This window comes from Gobius niger (assembly GCF_951799975.1).
Source record: "Gobius niger genome assembly, chromosome: 22".
NCBI classification, from domain to species: Eukaryota; Metazoa; Chordata; class Actinopteri; order Gobiiformes; family Gobiidae; genus Gobius; species Gobius niger.
The window spans coordinates 11,016,315-11,043,244 of NC_136873.1; the positions used below are offsets into that span (position 1 = coordinate 11,016,315).

The 26,930-nt window shown below is 41.2% G+C and overlaps 1 protein-coding gene across 1 annotated transcript; it reads right to left on the reverse strand.

The window, feature by feature from the left end:
* Positions 1-6,861: 6,861 nt before the first annotated feature.
* On the reverse strand, positions 6,862-26,706 carry LOC306981601 (uncharacterized protein; the record flags this gene model as incomplete). The annotated part of the gene is made up of 15 exons (XM_079581210.1): positions 6,862-6,963; positions 8,245-8,404; positions 9,503-9,745; positions 11,517-11,671; positions 11,771-11,958; positions 13,362-13,463; positions 17,358-17,551; positions 17,627-17,689; positions 18,823-18,913; positions 19,159-19,321; positions 20,278-20,518; positions 21,491-21,632; positions 23,358-23,457; positions 25,087-25,161; positions 26,686-26,706. The coding sequence occupies 15 exons, from the start codon at positions 26,704-26,706 to the stop codon at positions 6,862-6,864; spliced, it is 2,040 nt and encodes a 679-aa protein (XP_079437336.1).
* Positions 26,707-26,930: the final 224 nt, after the last annotated feature.

Sequence of the window (26,930 nt, forward strand, 5' to 3'; positions counted from 1 at the left end):
GTCAAATTCTTATCACTTTTAGGTCCATTTTTTGTCACTTTTTCGTCCATTTTTTCTCAATTATTTGTCAAATTTTTCTCACTTTTTGTCAATTTTTTCTCATTTTTTTCACATTTTCATCCTTGTTTTCTTCTCAGTTTTGTTGCTATTTTCATTTTTGATATACGTGATCTGTCTGCACAGACTGACCTGAGAGACGAGAGCTGACAGCTGGGACTCTTCAGACCCTCACACAGCGCAGACACCGATGCGTCGCTCGGTTTGTTCTTGCTCAGATCCAGCTCTCGGAGGTGGGAGGGGCTGGAGCTCAGCGCTGAGGCCAAGGCTTCACAGTGAAGCTCTGAGAGGTCACAGTTATCAAACCTGTATCAGAGTCACACGTGTTAGATCAGGCTGAAGGTTCTGAAGCTTCTGTCTGTGACTCTGGACTCACACAGCCTTCCTGCAGTTCGACACCGCCGGGACCAGGTTCAGTTTCCCCTGAGGAGACGTGTTGAACTTGTGCAGGTCCAGCACCTCCAGGACCTGCCCCGACGTCTGCAGCTCGTCCACCAGAGCCGAGCACTCGGACTCAGACAGTTCCGTCCGATACTTCAGGATGTCCTGGATCTTCTGCAGAATCATTGTTTCTGAAAACAGGGAAAGTGCTCCAGTGTTATTATTCATCACAAATAAAAGAAATCTGTAAGAGTCGAGATAAATAGGAGCAAATGTGCCCAGACACAGGAACCAGGGACACAAGTCGGTTCTGGACATTCGGAGCTTTTCACAGATTGTTCGTTTCGTCAGTTTTGGTCCATTTTTTGTCACTTTTTCGTCCTTTTTTTCGTCACTTTTTTCGATTTTTTTTGTACATTTTTTCGTCAAATTATTCGAATTTTTTCGTCAAATTCGTATCACTTTTTGGTCCATTTTTTGTCACTTTTTCGTCCATTTTTTCCTCAATTTTTCGTCAAATTTTTCCCACTTTTTTGTCAAATTTTTCGTCACTTTTTCGTCCTTTTTTTCGTCAATTTTTTTGTCAATTTTTTTTGTCATTTTTTTAAAATGTTTTGTAAAGTTTTTGTCACTTTTTCGTCAATTTTTTCGATTTTTTTTGTGTACATTTTTTCGTCAAATTATTCGAATTTTTTCGTCAAATTCGTATCACTTTTTGGTCAATTTTTTGTCACTTTTTCGTCCATTTTTTCTCAATTTTTCGTCAAATTTTTCCCACTTTTTTGTCACATTTTTGTCAATTTTTGTCCATTTTTTGTCACTTTTTCATCATTTTTTTCGATTTTTTTCTGTCACTTTTTCGTCAAATTATTCGCATTTTCACAGATTGTTAAAGAGGGGGTGTTCTGCTTTTGTCAGTCCCATAGCACCAGTCTATATCTCACTACTATGATGACAAACCTTCTGTTGGTCTGTAAATGCAGTAAATTAGAATAACTGCCTTGTATAAAATGTCTCTCTCAAAATGGCTGTAGTGAATGTCTTGAAATAGGCCTCTGTCTCTTTAAGAACCTCTGAGCCTTTAGACACTGCTTAACTTGAGCTGATAAACCAGGGGTTCTCAAACTTTACATCAAAAGGTCTGAAATTCACAGAAGTCAAAGGTCCGAAAAACAACAAAGTCAAAAGTGCTCATTGCTGTCAAACTTCCTCAAGTTTAACCCCTAAATTCCTTTACCTCACAAAGCTGGATGACCTCCTTTAACCTCTTAACTCCCGCCTGAACCGAGGGCATTTTCTCCAGTTCAGCTTTACCCAAATCCTGTAGGCCAGTGTAACGCCTCATTTGAAAGACCTACAAAACTAAATGGATCTTTTTCCTCACGTCAGATTTTTTTTCAGCACTTATATTGTTGGGCAGTCGTCTCATTTTTGTCACATTCTTGTCACTTTTTCGTCAAATTATTCGCATTTTTTTGTGAAATTCGTATCACTTTTTTTGTCCATTTTTTGTCACTTTTTTGTCCAATTTTTCTAAATTTTTCGTCAAATCTTTCTCAATTTTTTGTCAAATTTTTGGTCAATTTTTGGTCAATTTTTTGTCAAATTATTTGCATTTTTGTCATTTTTTGTACATTTTTTATAAATTTTTTGTCACTTTTTCGTAATTTTTTTCAAAAAAAAATTTGTCACTTTTTCGTCAAATTATTAATTTTTTTGGTCAAATTCTTATCACTTTTTGGTCCATTTTTTCTCACTTTTTCGTCAATTTTTTCTCACTTTTTTGTCAATTTTTTGTCACTTTTTCGTCCTTTTTTTCGTCAATTTTTCTCACTTTTTTGTCAATTTTTTTTGTCATTTTTTGTAAATGTTTTTTCACTTTTTCATCAATTTTTTTTTGTACATATTTTCGTCAAATTATTCGCATTTTTTTGTCAAATTCTTATCACTTTTTGGTCCATTTTTTGTCACTTTTTCGTCCAATTTTTCTCAATTTTTTGTCCAATGTTTTCTCACTTTTTTCACATTTCCATCCTTGTTTTCGTCTCAGTTTTGTCGCTATTTTCACACCTTTTTTCCAGAAGCTTTTGGATTGGGATAAAGCTGGAGAAGAAAATGTGCTCGGTTCAGGCGGGAGTTCAGGTGGAGTTAAAGAAAAGTGTAAGAAAGAGCAGAACTTACCAAAGGTGCTGAAGTCTGGATCTGCTTTCAGAGCTTTTTAAAAAGTAGTTTCCCACAAAGAGCGACAGAAAACGTGCTCGATTTAGTTTATTTCTTTTTTACGTGGTCGCGACACTCAGGCCCCAGGTCAAACTTGAGTAGAGAAGATCTACAGGGTTTATGTACATTTTCATTCGGGACTTCCCATAACTCCGCCTCCTCGTACATGTGTAACTGTGATTTGCAGTTTCATTCACCTGTGAAGCCGAGCGAGCAGCGTCTTTTATCTTAATAAGGTCAGAACATCGAGGACGGTGATGGTGCAACAGAACGAGGGGGTTTTCAGGCAGTTATGGCGAAACTGAACGACTTCTCTTTTGGGTTTTTCCTCAGTCGCCTCAGATCACCCACAACACATTCAGCTTTATAATGAGAAATTCAATATTGTAGCAAAGAATTTCCAAATATCAAAGTCATAATATGGAAACCAAACATTGTCATACATTTTATAACATCATCGTTTCATATACATCAGGGGTGGGCAACGTCAGGCCCGGAGGCCAAATCCGGCCCTACAGCATTTAACCTTTGGCCCTCGTTTTAGAGTTTAATCTTAACCTCTTACCACCCGACGAAACCAAATGCATTCTGTCCTCTTTGGCTGTTATATAACACCTCATTTGAAAGCTAAGACCCACAAAACTGATCTTTTTCTTTGCATTGTTGCTGTGTTGTGTCACATTTTGTATGTTTTTTTTTTCTTTCTTTTTTTTTTTCATTTTTGTCACATTTTTGTTGAGTTTTTGTCACTTTTTTGTCACTATTTTGTTGAATTTTTGTCACTTTTTTCTCACATTTTTGTTGAATTTTTGTTGAATTTTTGTCACTTTTTTGTTGAATTTTTGTTGAATTTTTGTCACTTTTTTGTTGAATTTTTGTTGAGTTTTTGTTGAATTTTTGTTGAATTTTTGTTGAATTTTTGTTGAATTTTTCTCACATTTTTGTTGAATTTTTGTCACTTTTTTGTTGAATTTTTGTCACATTTTTGTCACTTTTTTGTTGAATTTTTGTTGAATTTTTGTTGAATTTTTGTTGAATTTTTGTTGAATTTTTCTCACATTTTTGTTGAATTTTTGTTGAATTTTTGTTGAATTTTTGTTGAGTTTTTGTTGAATTTTTGTTGAATTTTTGTCACTTTTTTGTTGAGTTTTTGTCACTTTTTTGTTGAATTTTTGTCACTTTTTTGTTGAATTTTTGTCACTTTTTTGTTGAGTTTTTGTCACTTTTTTGTCACTATTTTGTTGAATTTTTGTCACTTTTTTCTCACATTTTTGTTGAATTTTTGTTGAATTTTTGTCACTTTTTTGTTGAATTTTTGTTGAATTTTTGTCACTTTTTTGTTGAATTTTTGTTGAGTTTTTGTTGAATTTTTGTTGAATTTTTGTTGAATTTTTGTTGATTTTTTGTTGAATTTTTCTCACATTTTTGTTGAATTTTTGTCACTTTTTTGTTGAATTTTTGTCACATTTTTGTCACTTTTTTGTTGAATTTTTGTTGAATTTTTGTTGAATTTTTGTTGAATTTTTGTTGAATTTTTCTCACATTTTTGTTGAATTTTTGTTGAATTTTTGTTGAATTTTTGTTGAGTTTTTGTTGAATTTTTGTTGAATTTTTGTCACTTTTTTGTTGAGTTTTTGTCACTTTTTTGTTGAATTTTTGTCACTTTTTTGTTGAATTTTTGTCACTTTTTTGTTGAGTTTTTGTCACTTTTTTGTTGATTTTTTGTTGAATTTTTGTTGAATTTTTGTTGAATTTTTCTCACATTTTTCTCACATTTTTGTTGAGTTTTTGTCACTTTTTTGTCACGTTTACATCCTTGTTTTCTTCTCATTTTTTGTGGCTGTTTTGGTGCTTTTTCCCCAAGAAGCTTTTTGATTCGGGTAAAGCCAAACTGGAGAAAATGTGCTCCGTTAAGAGGTTAAATGAGGCGTTACACCTATAGGCTGTAGCTCCAGTTGAGAAGCTTTTAGATTTAGGTAAAGCTGAACTGGAGAAGATGTGCTTGTTTAAGGCGGGGGGTCAAGTCCTGTAAAAATGTGAGAAACTCTGTCAATTACTTAAAACTTTCCAAACAGGAAACACCAAATTAGGTCATAAATGATGCACAGAGGAGACAGAGGAGAAAGACCATCAGTCCCGATTATTGATCATCTTAGTGCCTTGTTCCTTTTTTTTTAAATGTATTTATTTATTAGACAGGGACAGGCCTGGTTTTCCTTTAGCCACAGTTTAAACCGTGCTTTAAACGTGGCCAGAGTCGGAGTCTCTCTGATGATAAAGGGAGACTGTTCCAGCACAGAGGAGGTTCTTCTCTGTGGAACCTCACAGTCTCCTCGACCTGATGCCCTGGTGTCCACGATCCCACTCACAGACTTTGGTTTGATCAAAAAGCAAAACTCACTCAGCCTCGTCTTTTTACCCATTTCCCTTTATTCAGTTTTTTTTTGGTGTTTTTGAAGCAGAAAGTTACAGTTTGAGAAGAAGAAGAAGAAGTTTCCACAAACAAAAGAGCTTTTATTGTGAAAGGAGGAACACAAAATCACAAAACCCCAGACGCCGACCTCGAGGAGCGCCTCCCCAAACCCGTGTGAAGCCAGCCCCTCAGTAACCACATCGCCCTATTGTACATGTTTTTAGCGGGGAAGGGAGGGGTGCAGAAACCGTCGCAGACAAAGAGCAGGACTCTCTGATTGGCTCAGGTCCGTGGATCTCGATAACTCGCCTTCTGTAAAACGTCCTCAGGGTTTACGGCTGGGTTAGTTTAGCCTGACTCGCCGGATCAGGGGTCGGCAACGTCAGGCCCGCCCCCTGCTGGCCGGCCCTCACACCTGCGCAAGCAAACTGAGCGGCGCGGCCTGATGACATCATCACACAGCGCCGTTTGTTTTTATGTTTTTATGTCGGGCAAAAGCACGAGCCGCCGCACGTGAAATGTGAAGGGAAAATAATGCAAGTCTGCTTTTCGAAATCCGCACAGTAATCTTCACTTTACTGCGCAGTAAAGTGAAGATTACTGTGCAGTAATCTTCACTTTACTGCGCAGTAAAGTGAAGATTACTGCACAGTAATCTTCACTTTACTGCGCGGATGCCAAACTACTCCTGGTATTATTACGCCTTACAACAGTGGTTCTCAACCTTTTGGAGCCGCGACCCCCATTGTAACAGGTAAAGGGGTTCGTGACCCCCCACCCGGGCTGTTGTTAAATAGTGGAGATTAGTTCTCATAATGTTGTTTATAGGACCACATTTTATTTTTTTATTTACTTATTATTATTACTATTATTATTATTTATTTTTTTCCATGTCTTTTAATTTCTCTTTTTTTTTTCGGGGGGTTAATTTTTTTATTTTATTTTTTGGGGGGGATTTTAGCGACAAAACTGAGACAAAACAAGGAGGAAAATGTGAAAAAATTGACAAAAATTTGACAAAAAAGTGAGAAAAATTTGACCAAAAAAAATAAAAAAAATTGACAAAAAAATTGACAAAAATTTGACAAACAAGTGAGAAAAATTTGACCAAAAAAAATCTAAAAAATGGACGAAAAAGTGACAAAAAATGTACCTGACTTGTCAATAAACAAAAAAAAAACAAAAACAAATGGCTGAAATAAAATTCATGACACTACGAACAAATAATGTCCGTCTGGTACAACAGCAAACACATGCTACAATAAAACATTAGCTTGTTTGCTATTGAAAATATGTATATTTTATCTAAATGATCTGGCGACCCCCCAAATTTGTCTCGCGACCCCCAGGTTGAGAACCACTGCTTTACAATATATAGTCCCCCCTTTTATCCGCTTAGAAAATCCACATTGTTTAATTGTGTGTAATTATACTTTGTAGTGGAACACTTCACGTAACCATATTTAAATAGGGAAAACGTGGAAGAGCTTGGTAGCTTCTATCTTGACCTGTTCACTCTGGACTGAGCGCGAGCAAACGGTCTGAGGAGCCGACTTCACACAGAGCCGTAAAACAACCCACTATTTAATATTCATAAGTAAAGGAGGAAAAACAGTGAAAGTCGGAGCGTCTGAACGCAGCCAGGGGGCGCTGTGGTCACCTGTGGTCACCTGTGGTCACCTGTGGTCACCTGTGGAGCAAACAGAGACTTAGAGCTGGGTTAGGACTTTAGTACGACAGTAATTCAGCCGGGGCAGACCTGGCTTACAGACCTGGCTCACAGACCTGGCTCACAGACGCAGGACGAAGTATCCGGCGTCGTCTTCGTCGATCATGTGAGTCTCCACCGAGCGGCGCCGCTTCCTGTTACCGGAGTCAGCGGAGTCACAGTCCTGGAAAAGATTCAAGGATTTAAGGATTTAAGGAATCAGAATCAGGTTTGGTCGCATTTCAGTCCCAGCTTGGTCCAGGTTTGGTCCAGGTTTGGTCCAGGTTTGGTCCAGGTTGGTCCCAGTTTAGCCCCACATTGGTCCCATTTCGGTTCTAGTTTAGTCCCTGGTTTAGTCCTGGTTTGGTCCCTGGTCTGTTCCTGGTTCAGTCCTAATTTAGTCCCTGGTTTAGTCCAGGTTCAGTCCTGGTTTGGTCCAGTTTTTGTCTGGGTTTTGTCCCTGGTTCAGTCCTGATTGGTCCCAGTTCAGTCCCAATTTAGGCCCGGTTTGGTCCTTGTTTTGTCCCAGTTCAGTCCTGGTTTAGTCCTGATTGGTCCCAGTTTAGTCCCAGTTTAGCCCCAGTTTGGTCCCATTTCAGTCCTGGTTTAGTCCCGGGTTTAGTCCTGGGTTTAGTCCTGGGTTTAGTCCTGGGTTTAGTCCTGGGTTTAGCCCTGGGTTTTGTCCTTGTTTTTGTCTGGGTTTTGTCCCTGGTTTACTCCATGGTTTGGTACCAGTTGAGTCCTGGTTCAGTCCTGATTTGGTCCCAGTTTGGTCCTGGTTCAGTCCCAGTTCAGTCCCGGTTTAGTCCTGGGTTTTGTCCATGTTTTTGTCTGGGTTTTGTCCCTGGTTCAGTCCTGATTGGTCCCAGTTTAGCCCCAGTTTGGTCCCAGTTTGGTCCCAATTTTGCCCCGGTTTGGTCCTGGTTTGGTCTCAGTTCAGTTCTGGTTTAGTCCGGGTTCAGTCCCAGTTTAGTCCGGGTTCAGTCCCAGTTTAGTCCGGGTTCAGTCCCAGTTTAGTCCGGGTTCAGTCCTGGTTCAGTCCTGGTTTAGTCTGGGTTTAGTCCTGGTTCAGTCCGGGTTCAGTCCGGGTCTTACCGGTTTGCAGCCCGGGCTGGAGGCCACACAGAGCTTCATCTTTAGTCTGGGTTTTGTCCCTGGTTCAGTCTCTGGTTCAGTCCTGGTCTAGTCCCGGTTCAGTCCTGGTTTAGTCCTGGTTCAGTCCTGGTTCAGTCCTGGTCTAGTCCCGGTTCAGTCCTGGTTTAGTCCTGGTTCAGTCCTGGTTCAGTCCTGGTTCAGTCCTGGTTCAGTCCGGGTTCAGTCCGGGTCTTACCGGCTGGCAGCCCGGGCTGGAGGCCACACAGAGCTTCATCTTTAGTCTGGGTTCAGTCCTGGTTCAGTCTCTGGTTCAGTCCTGGTTCAGTCCTGGTATAGTCCTGGTCCAGTCCGGGTTCAGTCCGGGTCTTACCGGCTGGCAGCCCGGGCTGGAGGCCACACAGAGCTTCATCTTGCACTTGAGGAAGACGTTCTTCTTGCCTTTGAACTGGAACATCTTGATCCTCATCACGGTTCCTTTGTTGTTCTTCGCCGGGAACACTTTGATGGTGCTGTCCTGGGAGTTCCCACACCTGCGGACCAGACCGGGTTAGACCGGGGTCAGACCGGGGATAGACCGGGGTTAGACCGGGGAGAGACCGGGGTGAGACCGGGGTCAGACCGGGATAGACCGGGTTAGACCGGGGTCAGACCGGGGTTAGTTTGAGATGTTTGTCGCTCGTTTTTGCATATTTATGATGTTACCCTCCGGAGCTGAGCGAGTACTTGTGTCGTCCAGTCTCCCCGTGGTAGTAATAGTTGTTGTAGTAGTTGCAGTAGTAGTTGTAGTAGTAGCTGCAGTAGTAGTTGTAGTAGTAGCTGCAGTAGTAGTAGTACTTCTTACATTCATCCATTTTTGTCATTTTTTGTAAATTTTTTATCACTTTTTCATCAAACTATTCGCATTTTTTCTCAATTTTTTCGTCAAATTTTTGTCCATTTTTTTGTCATTTTTTTCAAAAAATGTTGTCACTTTTTCGTCAAATTCACATTTTTTTTTTTTTTATTCTTATCACGTTTTTGTACCTTTTTTCCTCAATTTTTTCTCAAATTTCTTTCTCAAATTTTTGTCAATTTTTGTAATTTTTTTTCACTTTTTCGTCAAATTATTCACAATTTTTTGTCAAATTTTTCTCACTTTTTTCTAAATTTTTCGTCAAATTTTTGTCCATTTTTGTCATTTTTTTTCTCAATTTTTTGTCACTTTTTCGTCAAATTATTCACATTTTGTCCTCCAGTCTCCCCGAGGTAGTAGTAGTTTTAGTAGTAGTTTTAGAAGTAGTTGCAGTAGTAGTTGCAGTAGTAGCAGTACTTCTTACCCCCCGGAGATGAGCGGGTGCTTTAGCCCCCCCGTCCCCTCCTGGTCCGTGGTAGTAGTAGTAGTAGTAGTAGTACTTCTTACCCCCCGGAGATGAGCGGGTGCTTGAGCCCCCCCGTCCCCTCCTGGTCCGTGGCAGTAGTAGTTGCAGTAGTAGTTGCAGTAGTAGTTGCAGTAGTAGTTGCAGTAGTAGTTGCAGTAGTAGCAGTACTTCTTACCCCCCGGAGATGAGCGGGTGCTTGAGCCCCCCGGTCCCCTCCTGGTCCGTGGTAGTAGTTGCAGTAGTAGTTGCAGTAGTAGCAGTACTTCTTACCCCCCGGAGATGAGTGGGTGCTTGAGGCCCCCCGTCCCCTCCTGGTCCGTGGCGTAGCAGTCGTCGGCCTTCATGAGGAGCAGCGCCCCGTCCAGGCCGTCCGTTTCCATGGAGATGTAGATCATCTTGTTCCTCCGGACGCCCTTGCTGAAGTCGATGGGCTTCGTCAGCTGCTTGTCCGAGAACATCCCCACTTTGACTTCGTACGGCCACGAACCTTTGATCGCCGCCTGCAGACCCTCCCTACGAGAGGAACACCCGGCGTTTAAAGAGTTTCACTACGAGAGGAACACCCGGCGTTTAAAGAGTCTCCCTACGAGAGGAACACCCGGCGTTTAAAGAGTTTCCCTACGAGAGGAACACCCGGCGTTTAAAGAGTTTCCCTACGAGAGGAACACCCGGCGTTTAAAGAGTTTCCCTACGAGAGGAACACCCGTCGTTTAAAGAGTTTCCCTACGAGAGGAACACCCGGCGTTTAAAGAGTTTCCCTACGAGAGGAACACCCGTCGTTTAAAGAGTTTCCCTACGAGAGGAACACCCGGCGTTTAAAGAGTTTCCCTACGAGAGGAACACCCGTCGTTTAAAGAGTTTCCCTACGAGAGGAACACCCGGCGTTTAAAGAGTTTCCCTACGAGAGGAACACCCGTCGTTTAAAGAGTTTCCCTACGAGAGGAACACCCGGCGTTTAAAGAGCTTCCCTACGAGAGGAACACCCGGCGCTTAAAGAGTTTCACAGACTCACACTTTACAGACCAGAGCCGTGGGAAGATGTGTTAGTTAGGGGGCGCTGAGGGACAAAATTTACCCCCAAAATACTTTTTCTGTGGATAAATCTTATTGATTAACCTCTTAACTCCCGCCTGAACCGAGAGCATTTTCTCCAGTTCAGCTTTACCCAAATCCTGTAGGCCAGTGTAACGCCTCATTTGAAAGACCTACAAAACTAAACTGATCTTTTTCCTCACGTCAGATTTTTTTTCAGCACTTTTTTTGTTGGGCAGTCGTCTCGTTTTGGTCACATTTTCGAGACTTTTTCGTCAAATTATTCGCATTTTTTTGTCAAACTTTTATCACGTTTTTGTCCCTTTTTTCTCCATTTTTCGTAAATTTTTTCTCACTTTTTTCTCAAATTTTTGTCAATTTTTGTCATTTGAAAAAAAAAAAATTGTCACTTTTTCATCAAATTATTCGCATTTTTTTTGTCCAATTTGTCAACATTTTGTCAAATTTTTCATCCATTTTTTTTTCACTTTTTCGTCCAATTTTTCTCATTTTTTTGTCAAATTTTTGTCAATTTGTCATTTTTTTGTCATTTTTTGTCACTTTTTCGTCACATTCGCATTTTTTTTGTCAAATTCTTAGCACTTTTTCGTCCATTTTTTCTCCATTTTAGTCAAATTTTTCGTCAAATGTTTCTCACGTTTTTGTAAAATTTTTGTCAATTTTTCTAATTTTTTTGTCACTTTTTCGTCAAATTATTCGCATTTTTTTGTCAAATTCTTATCACGTTTTCGTCCATTTTTTCTCAATTTTTCGTCAAATTTTTGTCAATTTTTGTCATTTTTTGTCATTTTTTCCTCCATTTTTCGTCAATTTTTTCTCAATTTTCCGTCAAATTATTCACATTTTTTGTCAAATTTTTCTCCATTTTTTGTCATTTTTTCTCCATTTTTTCTCACTTTTTCGTCCATTTTTTCCTCAATTTTTTGTCAAATTTTTCTCACTTTTTTGTCACATTTCCTTCCTTGTTTTCGTCTCAGTTTTGTTGCTATTTTCTCACCTTTTCTCCAGAAGCTTTTGGATTGGGGTAAAGCCAAACTGGAGAAAATGTGCTCGGTTCAGGCGGGAGTTAAGTGGTTAATATTGCCTGCAGTTCACAAACTGTCCACCAGGGGCTGCTGCAGCGCCCTCAGCACCCTGGGTTCCCACGGCCTTGTTACAGACTCACACTTGCAACGCAGCAGTTGTAGTATAAGTATTCGTAGTATTTGTATTCGTAGTAGCAGATACTGACGCTCCTTTGGTCTTGAAGCTGATGGTCTTCAGCGCTGGTTGGCTGTAGAAACAGGAGAAGCCCAGACTGAACGACGACTTCCTGGACACGACTCCGGACCCAGAGCTGGAGTCAAACTGGACTTGGTTGTGGTACTCGATCCTGTCCTCCCCCACCTGCACAAAGGAGGAGAACCCGCAGTAGAACCTCAGTAGAACCACCCGGTCAGAACCAGGGGAGACTGAGGATCTCCGGGACCCGCCTCTGAGCCTCACCTTGACCTCGGTGCCGCACTTTGCCTCGTGGTCGAAGCTGAAGACGAGGCTCTCCGTCGCCTCGTCCAGGGTTCCTTTGCAGGTGTCCCCGTCCTCGTTCAGATGGAGGTCTTCCTCGTCCAGGGACTTCTCCGTCAGAAGACAGAGAGGAACCGAGACCGAGGCCTTCTGCTCTTCACACACAGTGTCTGCGGCAGATAATGGGGTCACCACAGGGGTTATAACAGGGTTATTATGGGGTTATTATGGGGTCGTTATGGGGCCATTATGGGGCCATTATGGGGCCATTATGGGGCCATTATGGGGCTATTGTGGGGTTATTGTGGGGCTATTGTGGGGCTATTGTGGGGTTATTGTGGGGCTATTGTGGGGTTATTGTGGGGCTATTGTGGGGCTATTGTGGGGTCATTGTGGGGCCATTGTGGGGTCATTGTGGGGTCATTGTGGGGTCATTGTGGGGTCATTGTGGGGTCATTGTGGGGTCATTGTGGGGCTATTGTGGGGTCATTGTGGGGTCATTGTGGGGCTATTGTGGGGTCATTGTGGGGTTATTGTGGGGCTATTGTGGGGCTATTGTGGGGTCATTGTGGGGTCATTGTGGGGTCATTGTGGGGCTATTGTGGGGTCATTGTGGGGCTATTGTGGGGTTATTGTGGGGCTATTGTGGGGTTATTGTGGGGCTATTGTGGGGCTATTGTGGGGTCATTGTGGGGTCATTGTGGGGTCATTGTGGGGTCATTGTGGGGTCATTGTGGGGTCATTGTGGGGTCATTGTGGGGCTATTGTGGGGTCATTGTGGGGTCATTGTGGGGTCATTGTGGAGTCATTGTGGAGTCATTGTGGGGCTATTGTGGGGTCATTGTGGGGTCATTGTGGGGTCATTGTGGGGTCATTGTGGAGTCATTGTGGGGTCATTGTGGAGTCATTGTGGGGTCATTGTGGGGTCATTGTGGAGTCATTGTGGGGCTATTGTGGGGTCATTGTGGGGTCATTGTGGAGTCATTGTGGGGTCGTTATGGGGTCGTTATGGGGTCATTATGGGGCTTTTATGGGGTCATTGTGGGGTCATTGTGGAGTCATTGTGGAGTCATTGTGGGGCCGTTGTGGGGTCGTTATGGGGCTATTGTGGGGCTGTTGTGGGGTCGTTATGGGGTCGTTGTGGGGCTGTTGTGGGGCCGTTGTGGGGTCGTTATGGGGCCGTTGTGGGGTCGTTGTGGGGTCGTTATGGGGCTATTGTGGGGCTGTTGTGGGGTCGTTATGGGGTCGTTGTGGGGCTGTTGTGGGGCCGTTGTGGGGTCGTTATGGGGCCGTTGTGGGGTCGTTGTGGGGTCGTTATGGGGCTATTGTGGGGCTGTTGTGGGGTCGTTATGGGGTCGTTGTGGGGCCATTATGGGGCTGTTATGGGGTAGTTATGGGGCTATTGTGGGGCTGTTGTGGGGCCGTTGTGGAGTCATTATGGGGTTATTATGGGCTAAATTCATCATCATTATCATCCGACTAAGTTTCTCTTTTCGTCCTATTTCCTTTTGAATCGGGAGCGTCCCGTTCCCTGAGACATGAGAGTACCCGGATGTGGTAAAATGACTCGTACCTCTGTCGTTGAAGGCTTTGAGGACGTGAGCTCTGCACCTGCAGCGCGACGCCTGGCAGAACTCCGAGTCCCTGCAGAGGGCGCTCCCACAGCCGTGCCCCGCTGCCAACGGGAAAAAAACTGTCAGTCACCGGGCGCTCCTTTAGGGCAGTGGTTTTCAACCTGGGGGTCGCGAGACACATTTGGGGGGTCGCCAGATCATTTAGATAAAATATACATATTTTCGTTAGCAAACACTAATGTTTTATTGTAGCATCATGTGTTTGCTGTTGTACCAGAGGGACATTATTTGTTCATAGTTTCATGAATTTTATTTCAGCCATTTGTTTTTTTTTGTTTTTTGTTTATTGACAAGTCGTCCATTTTTTCTCCATTTTTCGTCCCTTTTTTCTAACTTTTTTGGTCAATTTTTTGTCATTTTTTTGGTACATTTTTGTCAAATTTTTCGATTTTTTTGGTCAAATTCTTATCATTTTTAGTCAATTTTTTCTCAATTTTTCGTCAATTTTTTTCTCACTTTTTTGTCTATTTTTTGTCATTTTTTTGTACATTTTTGTCACTTTTTTGTCAAATTTTTCGATTTTTTTGGTCAAATTCTTATCACTTTTTGTCCATTTTTTGTCCATTTTTTGTCCATTTTTTGTCCAATTTTTCGTCCATTTTTTTGTACATTTTTGTCACTTTTTTGTCAAATTTTTGTCCATTTTTCGTCCATTTTTTCCCACTTTTTTGTCATTTTTTTCAATTTTTTTGGTCAAATTCTTATCACTTTTTGTCCATTTTTTGTCCATTTTTTCTCAATTTTTTGTCCATTTTTTCTCCCTTTTTTGTCAAATTTTTCTCACTTTTTGGGGGGTCACGAACCCCTTTACCTGTTACAATGGGGGTCGCGGCTCCAAAAGCTTGAGAACCACTGCTTTAGGGCACCGTATACGTACCGCACCGGGCGCTCTCCTGGGAGGCGCCGCCCGTCTGAGCGTCACACAGGTTGGACGCTCAGACCATAGACTGTAGAAAATAATGGACGTCTTATGCTCACTCCTCCCCGTTTACCAGATTGACCACGGTCGTGGGGCAATTCATGGCGGATTTACAGGCTCCCCCTCCCCAGCTCTGACGAAGCATGTTCCTAAAAAGGTCATACGGGCGGGATTTTCACCGTAGACTCGGCCCTTGCGTGACGTGTAGCTCGCGCTGCTCCAATGCTAACAGTCCGAGCCTCGTTAAATACGAGATTTCAAAAAATCATATTACGAAAACCAGCCTGGTTTCATATATTATTATTAACCCAGCGTTATCTCAGGAGGAAGATCTAGCCTAGTCTAGCGTTGAAACAATTGAAACCAGGCTTTAAAGTAGTTTTTAACGTGTCTAAAGTCCAATGCTTTTCAATGGGGGCCTAGCGGCGATATGGAGGTACTGCAGCAACGGCGGAGCAATGGCGGCCCCCACGTTTGTGGTCAAAAAGCAGAGCAGCCAGCGGCCATTGGCTCAGACGGGCGTCCATTTTTTCTCACTTTTTTTTGTCAATTTTTTGTCTTTTTTTTTTGTACATTTTTTGAACATTTTTTGTCATTTTTGTCTTTTTTTTTGGTCAAATTCTTATCACTTTTTGTCCATTTTTTTCTCAATTTTTCGTCCATTTTTTCTCACTTTTTTGTCAAATTTTTGTCATTTTTTAGTCAAATTTTTCTCACTTTTTTGTCAATTTTTTCTCACTTTTTTGTCAATTTTTTGTCATTTTTTGTACATTTTTGTCACTTTTTTGTCCAATTTTTCGATTTTTTTGGTCAAATTCTTATCACTTTTTGACAATTTTTTGTCCATTTTTTCCTCAATTTTTCGTCATTTTAAAGAAAAAAATTCGTCCATTTTTTCTCACTTTTTTGACAAATTTTTGGCATTTTTTTGTACATTTTTGTCACATTTTGTCAAATTTTTCTATTTTTTTGGTCAAATTCTTATCACTTTTTGTCCATTTTTTTGTCCATTTTTTCTCAATTTTTCATCAATTTTTTTCTCACTTTTTTGTCAATTTTTTCTCACTTTTTTGACAAATGTTTGTCATTTTTTTGTCAAATGTTTCGATTTTTTGGGTCAAATTCTTATCACTTTTTGTCAATTTTTTGTCATTTTTTTGGTACATTTTTGTCAAATTTTTCGATTTTTTTGGTCAAATTCTTATCATTTTTAGTCAATTTTTTCTCAATTTTTCGTCAATTTTTTTCTCACTTTTTTGTCTATTTTTTGTCATTTTTTTGTACATTTTTGTCACTTTTTTGTCAAATTTTTCGATTTTTTTGGTCAAATTCTTATCACTTTTTGTCCATTTTTTGTCCATTTTTTGTCCATTTTTTGTCCAATTTTTCGTCCATTTTTTTGTACATTTTTGTCACTTTTTTGTCAAATTTTTGTCCATTTTTCGTCCATTTTTTCCCACTTTTTTGTCATTTTTTTCAATTTTTTTGGTCAAATTCTTATCACTTTTTGTCCATTTTTTGTCCATTTTTTCTCAATTTTTTGTCCATTTTTTCTCCCTTTTTTGTCAAATTTTTCTCACTTTTTGGGGGGTCACGAACCCCTTTACCTGTTACAATGGGGGTCGCGGCTCCAAAAGCTTGAGAACCACTGCTTTAGGGCACCGTATACGTACCGCACCGGGCGCTCTCCTGGGAGGCGCCGCCCGTCTGAGCGTCACACAGGTTGGACGCTCAGACCATAGACTGTAGAAAATAATGGACGTCTTATGCTCACTCCTCCCCGTTTACCAGATTGACCACGGTCGTGGGGCAATTCATGGCGGATTTACAGGCTCCCCCTCCCCAGCTCTGACGAAGCATGTTCCTAAAAAGGTCATACGGGCGGGATTTTCACCGTAGACTCGGCCCTTGCGTGACGTGTAGCTCGCGCTGCTCCAATGCTAACAGTCCGAGCCTCGTTAAATACGAGATTTCAAAAAATCATATTACGAAAACCAGCCTGGTTTCATATATTATTATTAACCCAGCGTTATCTCAGGAGGAAGATCTAGCCTAGTCTAGCGTTGAAACAATTGAAACCAGGCTTTAAAGTAGTTTTTTAACGTGTCTAAAGTCCAATGCTTTTCAATGGGGGCCTAGCGGCGATATGGAGGTACTGCAGCAACGGCGGAGCAATGGCGGCCCCCACGTTTGTGGTCAAAAAGCAGAGCAGCCAGCGGCCATTGGCTCAGACGGGCGTCCATTTTTTCTCACTTTTTTTTGTCAATTTTTTGTCTTTTTTTTTTGTACATTTTTTGAACATTTTTTGTCATTTTTGTCTTTTTTTTTGGTCAAATTCTTATCACTTTTTGTCCATTTTTTTCTCAATTTTTCGTCCATTTTTTCTCACTTTTTTGTCAAATTTTTGTCATTTTTTAGTCAAATTTTTCTCACTTTTTTGTCAATTTTTTCTCACTTTTTTGTCAATTTTTTGTCATTTTTTGTACATTTTTGTCACTTTTTTGTCCAATTTTTCGATTTTTTTGGTCAAATTCTTATCACTTTTTGACAATTTTTTGTCCATTTTTTCCTCAATTTTTCGTCATTTTAAAGAAAAAAATTCGTCCATTTTTTCTCACTTTTTTGACAAATTTTTGGCATTTTTTTGTACATTTTTGTCACATTTTGTCAAATTTTTCTATTTTTTTGGTCAAATTCTTATCACTTTTTGTCCATTTTTTTGTCCATTTTTTCTCAATTTTTCATCAATTTTTTCTCACTTTTTTGTCAATTTTTTCTCACTTTTTTGACAAATGTTTGTCATTTTTTTGTCAAATGTTTCGATTTTTTGGGTCAAATTCTTATCACTTTTTGTCAATTTTTTGTCCATTTTTTCTCAATTTTTCGTCCATTTTTTCTCCCTTTTTCGTCAAATTTTTCTCACTTTTTGGGGGGTCACGAACCCCTTTACCTGCTACAATGGGTGTCGCGGCTCCAAAAGCTTGAGAACCACTGCTTTAGGGCACCGTATACGTACCGCACCGGGCGCTCTCCTGGGAGGCGCCGCCCGTCTGAGCGTCACACAGGTTGGACAGGCCCCCGATGAAGGAGCAGAGGTTGTCCTCGGGGTACTTGCACTGGAGCTCCACACAGGCGTCCTTAAAGGCGCTCCGGTAGTTGGATAATCCCGAGCAGCCGCTGACGACGTCCTCAGACAGAAGATCATCACACCTGCGGAAACAGAAGCAGACGTACAGGGCGGGCGACTCCCACGGTGTGAGTGTAGCTGGTGGGTCGGTTACTCACAGCTTGGTCCTCGCCGGGCAGTCGATGGACTCGTCCTCCGGCTGCTCCTGCACCTCCTCACAGCTGGGGGGCGACAGAGAGCGACAGGTTCAGCTCTGACTCAGGAACAAACACAGAAAAGATCATTGAAGAGGATTCAGGGAACGTTGTGGGAGTGTGTGAGGGAAACACTGGTGTGGGCGGGGTGTAGGTGTGTGGGGGAGGCTGGGGGTGTGTAGTAGTAGTAGTAGTAGTAGTAGTAGTAGTAGTAGTAGTAGTAGTAGTAGTAGCAGCAGTAGTAGTAGTGGTAGTAGTAGTAGTAGTAGACTGCTACTAGCAGTGGTGGTGGTAGCAGCAGCAATAGTAGTAGCAGTAGTATGCCACTACTACAACTACTGCTACTACTACTACTACCACCACTGCTAGTAGCAGTGGTGGTAGTAGTAGTAGTAGTAGACTGCCACTACTACTGCTAGTATTAGCAGCAGCAGCAGCAGCAATAGTAGTAGTAGTGGCAGACTGCTGCTACTACTACTACTACCACCACTGCTACTAGCAGTGGTGGTAGTAGTAGTAGTAGTAGACTGCCACTACTACTGCTAGTAGTAGCAGCAGCAGCAGCAGCAATAGTAGTAGTAGTAGTAGTGGCAGACTGCTGCTACTACTACTACCACCACTGCTACTAGCAGTGGTGGTAGTAGTAGTAGTAGTAGCAGCAGCAGCAGCAGCAATAGTAGTAGTAGTGGCAGACTGCTGCTACTACTACTACCACCACTGCTACTAGCAGTGGTGGTAGTAGTAGTAGTAGTAGCAGCAGCAGCAGCAGCAATAGTAGTAGTAGTGGCAGACTGCTGCTACTACTACTACCACCACTGCTAGTAGCAGTGGTAGCAGTAGTAGCAGTAGTAGCAGTAGTAGTGGCAGTAGTAGCAGTAGTAGCAGTAGGAGTAGTAGCAGCAGCAATAGTAGTAGTAGTGGCAGACTACTGCTACTACTACTACTACAACTACTGCTACTACTGCTACTACTACTGCTACCACTGCTACTGCTACCACTGCTAGTAGCAGTGGTAGTTGTAGTAGTAGCAGTAGTAGCAGCAGCAGCAATAGTAGTAGTAGCAGTAGCAGTAGTAGTAATAGTAGTAGAAGTAGCAGTAGTAACAGTAGCAGTAGCAGCAGCAGTAGCAGTAGTAGCAGTAGTAGTAGCTTAGCGAGTACCTCTCGGGGCTGTTCTCGTCATCGCGCTCTTCCTCCACTTTGCTGACGTCTTTGCACAAACCTTCAAACGGGGAAGACGTCGCCTCTGCCTCTGAAAATGTCAGGATATTTTTTAGTAAAGTTTGTAGAAACACCGTGTCGCCCCCTGGTGGAAACACCTGTCGCCCCCTGGTGGAAACACCGTGTCGCCCCCTGGTGGAAACACCGTGTCGCCCCCTGGTGGAAACACCGTGTCGCCCCCTGGTGTTTCCAACATCTCCACACTTTCCAGGCTCAAAAACGAAACGAGATCCTTCACTCTGGTGTGAAAGTCGAGTATAAAGAGCAGCGTCTCACCCTCGAACGCGGAGAAGGAAACCACGGCGTTCCCGTCGTACGCCGCGAGGACGGAGTCTCCTTTAAAGGGAACTTTGATCAACATCCAGGAGGCGCCGTTGAGCGCGAAGGAGGGGGCGCCGTCCTCCGCCTGCGCCCCGAGCTCCACCGGAGAGTCGTCTTTCTGTGGAGCAGAGGTTTGTGAGACACGGCGACCACCAGGAGGCGCCAGCTCCAGCCTCAGTAAACGTGAGCGTCCACACGGGTCGACTCAGGTGTGTGAACACGGCGCGATTCATCCTCCAGGCCTGTGTGAGGCGCTGTGACGCTAACACAGATGATAGAACAAGATGTTGAGTGAACTTTTGTGGAATGTAAACGGTGAAAATGAAACTGATTCAAGGATTTAGGATCTGCAGAAGAGACGAGGAGGAGAGTTTATTCTTCAGACGTAAAAATGACCCAAAAAAAGCGACAAAAATGAGAAAAACAAAAATCCAGCAAAAAAATGACAAAAATCCAACAAAAAAATGACAAAAATCCAGCAAAAAAAAGACAAAAAGTCCAACAAAAAAAAGACAAAAATCAAACAAAAAAATGACAAAAATGCAACAAAAAAATGACAAAAATCCAACAAAAAAATGACAAAAATCAAACAAAAAAGTGACAAAAATCCAGCAAAAAACGACAAAAATGCAACAAAAAAATGACAAAAATGCAACAAAAAAATGACAAAAATGCAACAAAAAAATGACAAAAATCAAACAAAAAAGTGACAAAAATCAAACAAAAAAAAGACAAAAATCAAACAAAAAAAAGACAAAAATCCAACAAAAAAAAGACTAAAATCCAACAAAAAAGATGACAAAAATCCCCGCCTTAACCGAGAGCATTTTCTCCAGTTCGGCTTTACCCAAATCTAAAAGCTTCTTGACTGGAGAGCAACACTGTAATGCCTCATTTGAAAGCTACAATCTAGAAAAGTGACGGTAGCTTTTTGTCACGTTGTCGCTGCATTTTTGTCATGTTTTTGTGCCTTTTTCGAGGCTGCGAGACTTTCAGACCTGGAGGCGGGGTCTAAACGGTGTGGGCGTCTCACCTGGACCTGGAGGCGGGGTCTAAACAGTGTGGGCGTCTCACCTGGACTTGGAGGCCCGGTCCGATGGTGTAGACGGTGGTTTCTTCTTGGTCGGTGAGGGTGAGGTTCAGGCGGTGGAGGAAGCCCACGTCGGTGCGGAGTCGGTCTCTGAGCTCCGCCTTGAAGGAGAAGCTGGGCGTCGTCAGCAGGGTGTAGCTGCAGAGGTCCGGGACACGCCCCTTGGCCCCCGTGAAGTCCACCACCATGGGCCCCACCAGAGCACAGCGCCGCGCCTGCATGCACCTGCACACACACACACACATTACCAAGGCCGTGGGAACCCAGGGTGCTGAGGGCGCTGCAGCAGCCCCTGGTGGATAGTTTGTGAACTGCAGGCCATATTAACCCCTTAACTCCCGCCTGAACCGAGCACATTTTCTCCAGCTTTACCCCAATCCGAAAGCTTCTGGAAAAAAGGTGTGAAAATAGCGACAAAACTGAGACGAAAACAATGATGGAAATGTGAAAAAAGTGAGAAAACACACTGACAAAAAAGTGACAAAAAAGTGACAAAAAATTGATGAAAAAATGACAAAAAAATGACAAAAAATTTGACAAAAAATGGCAAAAAAATAGTATTAAAAATGGACGAAAAATTGACAAAAATGTGAGAAAAAATTGACGAAAAAGTGACAAAAAATGGAAAAAAAAGTGAAAAAAAAATTGATGAAAAATTTAGAAAAAATGGACGAAAAAGTGACAAAAAATTAACAAAAAATGACAAAAATATGATTAAAAATGGACGAAAATTTGACAAAAATTTGACGAAAAAATTGACGAAAAAGTGAGAAAAAATTTGATGAAAAATTGAGAAAAAATGGACGAAAAAGTGATACGAATTTGCCAAATAAAATGTGAATAATTTGACGAAAAGGTGACAAAAAACTCCCGAAAATTTGCCAAAATGAGTCGACTGCCCGACAAAAAAAGTGATGAAAAAAACCCGGCCGTGAGGAAAAAGATCCATTTAGTTTTGTCGGTCTTTCAAATGAGGCGTCACACTGGCCTACAGGATTTGGGTAAAGCTGAACTGGAGAAAATGCTCTCAGTTCAGGCGGGAGTTAAGAGGTTAATCAATAGGATTTAAGCACAGAAAAAGTATTTTGGGGGGTACATTTTGTCCCTCAGCGCCCCCTAACTAACACATCTTCCCACGGCTCTGCACATTACAGACGAATGTTCCGCTCGTCCCACTCTGAGCTGAGGGTTCCTTACTGTGTGACTTTGGAGCTGGGGTCGATCCTGCAGACCCCTCCCTGACCGGAGCAGTCCCCGTCCTCCAGGTTCCCCTCAGCGGAGCAGACCTTGTACTTCAGTCCCTCAGTGCAGGTCTTCTGCTGGGGCATCAGGACCCCCCCTGAAACAAAAAGTGGATTCTAAGCAAGTAAAAAATGTCTTACTTTAAGAAATAAGTTCTTATTTTTTCCCCATAAAGTAATAATGTCTCAGCAAAAAATCAAACAAACTGAGGCACTCCAAAGGTAGAAATATTAAAAAGTCTTTATTTAAACATGGCGTTTGGGCTCTAGGCCGTCCTCAGGGCGAGCTCGAGATGGCTGCCTCTGCACAGCCTAATCTAGCCATGTTTAAATAAAGGCTTTTTAATATTTCTACCTTTGGAGCGCCTCAGTTTGTTTGATTTTTTGCTGAAACGAATCCCTGCACTGAAGAGCATCCAAGAGACTAAACTTATACAACTTTTTACATCCGAGTAGCACTCCAGCCTCCCAATTCTTTCAACAGTAATAATGTTTTCTTGAGAAAAAAAAATCTTATTTTATCTTTTAGGAAATGAAATCTAGCCATTTCTTGCTCAGATATCCAGTATTTGCTAAAAGACTTGCTAATTTTTCAAGAAAGAACAAGAAAAACTTTTTGAATCTTCTTCAGTTTTAGACAAAGAATATTTTTTCTTATTTTAAGAAAAACTAAGATCAACAACTCTTAATGTAAGACCTGATTCTCACAGTGAGTAATGTTAGGTTTTGTCTTCATGTATATAATGTTTGCTTAAAGCAGTACTAAGTAACTCTTCCCCCTAGAGGCCATAAGCGCAACTGCAGGTGTCGTAGCAAGTTACGATTTTTTAATTTATTAATTGTCTTGGAGAGTAAATACTACGCTGACAGTAAAGGCGAAGGGACAGAGGGTTACTGTGCATCCAATTATACAATGGAGATTTTTTTTTTTCACTCAAACTTGGCTGTAAATACTGTTTAAAGTGACGTTAGCCGCAGTTAGCTTTGCCCATTAGCATGTTAGCTTCTTCTTCTTGATTACATTAGTGTGTATTGGTGGCTCCGGTCCGGTGGCAGTGAAGTTGCAAACATGGTTTTCTGTCCAGAGACACCAGGGGGCGATGAAAGACCCTCCAATCATCCCATAAACACTTGTATCATCCCCACAGGGACTACGGGGAGGGTTTATTAAGGTAAACACGTTACTTAGTGCTGCTTTAACAAAATAATAAGACCAAAATCATTGATTATTGCGAAAAAATCCCATATTGTATATCTTTAATTGTTAGATTGATAATCTGAGTTCCTTTGTTGAAGGTCCAGCCAAAACCTTAGGACGACTTCACACAAACAAAAAAGATCTAAATCTTCTGGTTCACTTTCACAAAAGCTACAGTTTCCTACATCCATTTTAAATCTCTGTTTTAAAAAAAACTACTAGTTGGATAGATTATTTTAAATTGAATTTCTTTCATCTTTGGCAGGACTGGGAATTTGAAGTATCTAATCTTTTTTACAATCTCCTTCCCAAAGTCTTGAAGAATATAATCTCTTTAGATAGAGCTCGTTTGACCGTTAAGTAAACAGTTTCTTATATGTTTGTTGTTACATTTGTAATTCTCAAAATCAACACCGTTAATGTAAAGTTGTCTTAAGGTAGGAGTGACTTTTGAATATATTACATCCTGCTTAATCATAGCTACAGGTGATATTGGGAGAACTTTCAATGAGAGTTTAAACTGGTATCGGCTCAGTATTGGATAATGCAGCCGATGCCCGATATCACACTTTTTCAGTATCGGCTCTGATAGTTTGACGTTCTCGGTGCTCGTTTCCCCGGTTACCGTCGTGTCTGCAGCCGGTCAGGTCCTCGGTCACCGCGTTGTTGCCGGCGTACTCCACCGTCTTCAACACCACGTTCTCTCCGGTGTAGAGCGTCAGCGTCTGCAGAGGTTTCACACACAGATCCATCAACGTGTTTCCAGCGACAAAGCTACGGCGGCCATTTTGTTTCAGACACAGATCCATAAACGTGTGTTTCCAGCGACAAAGCTACGGCGGCCATTTTGTTTCAGACACAGATCCATAAACGTGTGTTTCCAGCGACAAAGCTACGGCGGCCATTTTGTTTCAGACACAGATCCATCAACGTGTTTCCAGCGACAAAGCTACGGCGGCCATTTTGTTTCAGACACAGATCCATCAACGTGTTTCCAGCGACAAAGCTACGGCGGCCATTTTGTTTCAGGCACAGATCCATCAACGTGTTTCCAGCGACAAAGCTACGGCGGCCATTTTGTTTCAGACACAGATCCATCAACGTGTTTCCAGCGACGTCGCCCAAAGCTACGGCGGCCATTTTGTTTCAGACACAGATCCATAAACATGTTTCCAGCGACAAAGCTACGGCGGCCATTTTGTTTCAGGCACAGATCCATCAACGTGTTTCCAGCGACAAAGCTACGGCGGCCATTTTGTTTCAGGCACAGATCCATCAACGTGTTTCCAGCGACAAAGCTACGGCGGCCATTTTGTTTCAGACACAGATCCATAAACGTGTGTTTCCAGCGACAAAGCTACGGCGGCCATTTTGTTTCAGACACAGATCCATAAACGTGTTTCCAGCGACAAAGCTACGGTGGCCATTTTGTTTCAGACACAGATCCATAAACGTGTTTCCAGCGACAAAGCTACGGCGGCCATTTTGTTTCAGACACAGATCCATCAACGTGTTTCCAGCGACAAAGCTACGGCGGCCATTTTTTTCAGACACAGATCCATAAACGTGTGTTTCCAGCGACAAAGCTACGGCGGCCATTTTGTTTCAGACACAGATCCATCAACGTGTTTCCAGCGACAAAGCTACGGCGGCCATTTTGTTTCAGACACAGATCCATAAACGTGTGTTTCCAGCGACAAAGCTACGGCGGCCATTTTGTTTCAGACACAGATCCATAAACGTGTTTCCAGCGACAAAGCTACGGTGGCCATTTTGTTTCAGACACAGATCCATAAACGTGTTTCCAGCGACAAAGCTACGGCGGCCATTTTGTTTCAGACACAGATCCATCAACGTGTTTCCAGCGACAAAGCTACGGCGGCCATTTTTTTCAGACACAGATCCATAAACGTGTGTTTCCAGCGACAAAGCTACGGCGGCCATTTTGTTTCAGACACAGATCCATCAACGTGTTTCCAGCGACAAAGCTACGGCGGCCATTTTGTTTCAGGCACAGATCCATCAACGTGTTTCCAGCGACAAAGCTACGGCGGCCATTTTGTTTCAGACACAGATCCATCAACGTGTTTCCAGCGACAAAGCTACGGCGGCCATTTTGTTTCAGACACAGATCCATAAACGTGTTTCCAGCGACGTCGCCCAAAGCTAAGGCGGCCATTTTGAGACCAATGATGTATCTTAAATATCGATATATCGCCCAACTCTGTGATTGTTTAAGACCTTCTGGGCCGTGTGTTGTATTGGGCGTTTTATCCTGTGTTTATGCTGTTTGTGAGGCGACCACAAAAAATAAAATGTATAATTATGTGTATTGTTAGTCCTGAGTGACTCACCGCAGACGACATCATAGACTCCATTTTCAGAGTGCCTTTGTTTCCGTCCGACTCCAGTTTTACGGTGAACGCTATCTGAAAAACAAGCAACAAAGGCCCGGGTTTAACGTCTGATTTTTCTTATTTTTTCGTCAATTTTTTAATCATTTTTTTGTCATTTTTTTTCTCCATTTTTTGTCAATTTTTTGGCATTTTTGTGTCACATTTTTATCACATTTTTGTAATTTTTTTGGTCATTTTTTATCGAATTTTTGTCATTTTTTGTCACATTTTTTGTCACATTTTTTGTCACATTTTTATCACATTTTTGTAATTTTTTGTTATTTTTTTTGTCATATTTTTGTAATTTTTTGTCACATTTTTATCACATTTTTGTTTTTTGTTTTTGTTTTTGTGTCATATTTTTGTCAATTTCTTGTGACATTTTTGCCTCTTTTTCATCAATTTTTCGTCACTTTCTTGTCAAAGTTTTCTCACTTTTTTGTCACATTTCCATCCTTGTTTTCGTCTCAGTTTTGTTTCTATTTTCACACCTTTTTTCCAGAAGCTTTTGGATTGGGGTAAAGCCAAACTGGAGGAAATGTGCTCGGTTCAGGCTGGAGTTAAGGGGTTAAACTCTGTGAAAAAAATTGGACAAAGATCGATATAAAATAATAGGACGACAAAATTGGGCTAAAATAAAATCTGGATAAAAATTGGGAAAAATGGAAGAAAAAAATATACATGTATAAAATGGGGGAAATTTGGGGAAAAAAAGCATTTGGAAAAAAAGAACTAAAGGGCTGGGACAATAGGGAAGAATGTGTGAAAAAGTTTTATAAATGAATAAATTAAAGGGGAAAAACTATTTTAAAATGAAATTGGGGTGAAAAAATGAAAAAAAAAAAATGTTTTATTAAATTAAATTAAACAGAAAAATTGACTAAAAAATGACTAAAAAAGGACTAAAAAAGGACTAAAAAATGACTAAAAAATGACTAAAAAATGACTAAAAAAAGAACAAAAAAAGGACAAAAAATGACAAAGAAATGACACAAAAATGACAAAAAAATTACGAAAAATGACTAAAAAAAGACAAAAAATGACAAAAAATTGACCAAAAAATTACACAAAATTACAAAAAAAATGACAAAAAATGACGGAAAAATAACAAAAAATAATTTTAAAAAAATGACAAAAAAATTACGAAAAAATTACAAAAAAATTACAAAAAATTGACGAAAAAATGACAAAAAAAAGACAAAAAATGACTAAAAAAATTACTAAAAAATGACTAAAAAAAGAACAAAAAAAGGACAAAAAATGACAAAAAATGACAAAAAAAGAACAAAAAAAGGACAAAAAATGACAAAGAAATGACACAAAAATGACAAAAAAATTACGAAAAATGACTAAAAAAAGACAAAAAAGGACAAAAAAGGACAAAAAATTGACCAAAAAATTACACAAAATTACAAAAAAATGACAAAAAAATGACAAAAAAATGACAAAAAAATGACAAACAAATGACTAAAAAAATGACAAAAAAAGACAAAAAAGGACAACAAAAATGACACAAAAATGACATTGAGAAAGTAACAATAATGTTCTTCCACTCACCGCGTCCCGATCGATGGTCATGACGCAGATGGACTTCCCGGTCCCGTCGGTCTCGGAGGCCGTGGAGACCCTGACCTCTCCCGGGCGGGTCAGAGCGATACAGTCTCCTCCATAGCTCTCGGCGCCGTCGGCATAAAAACACAGCAGCGGCTTGTCCTGCCCCTCGACGATCTGCGGAGGGAAAAGGACCAGCGCTCGTCTTTTACTCGAGGAAAGCGACAAATGAAGGACTTTGAACGGAACAA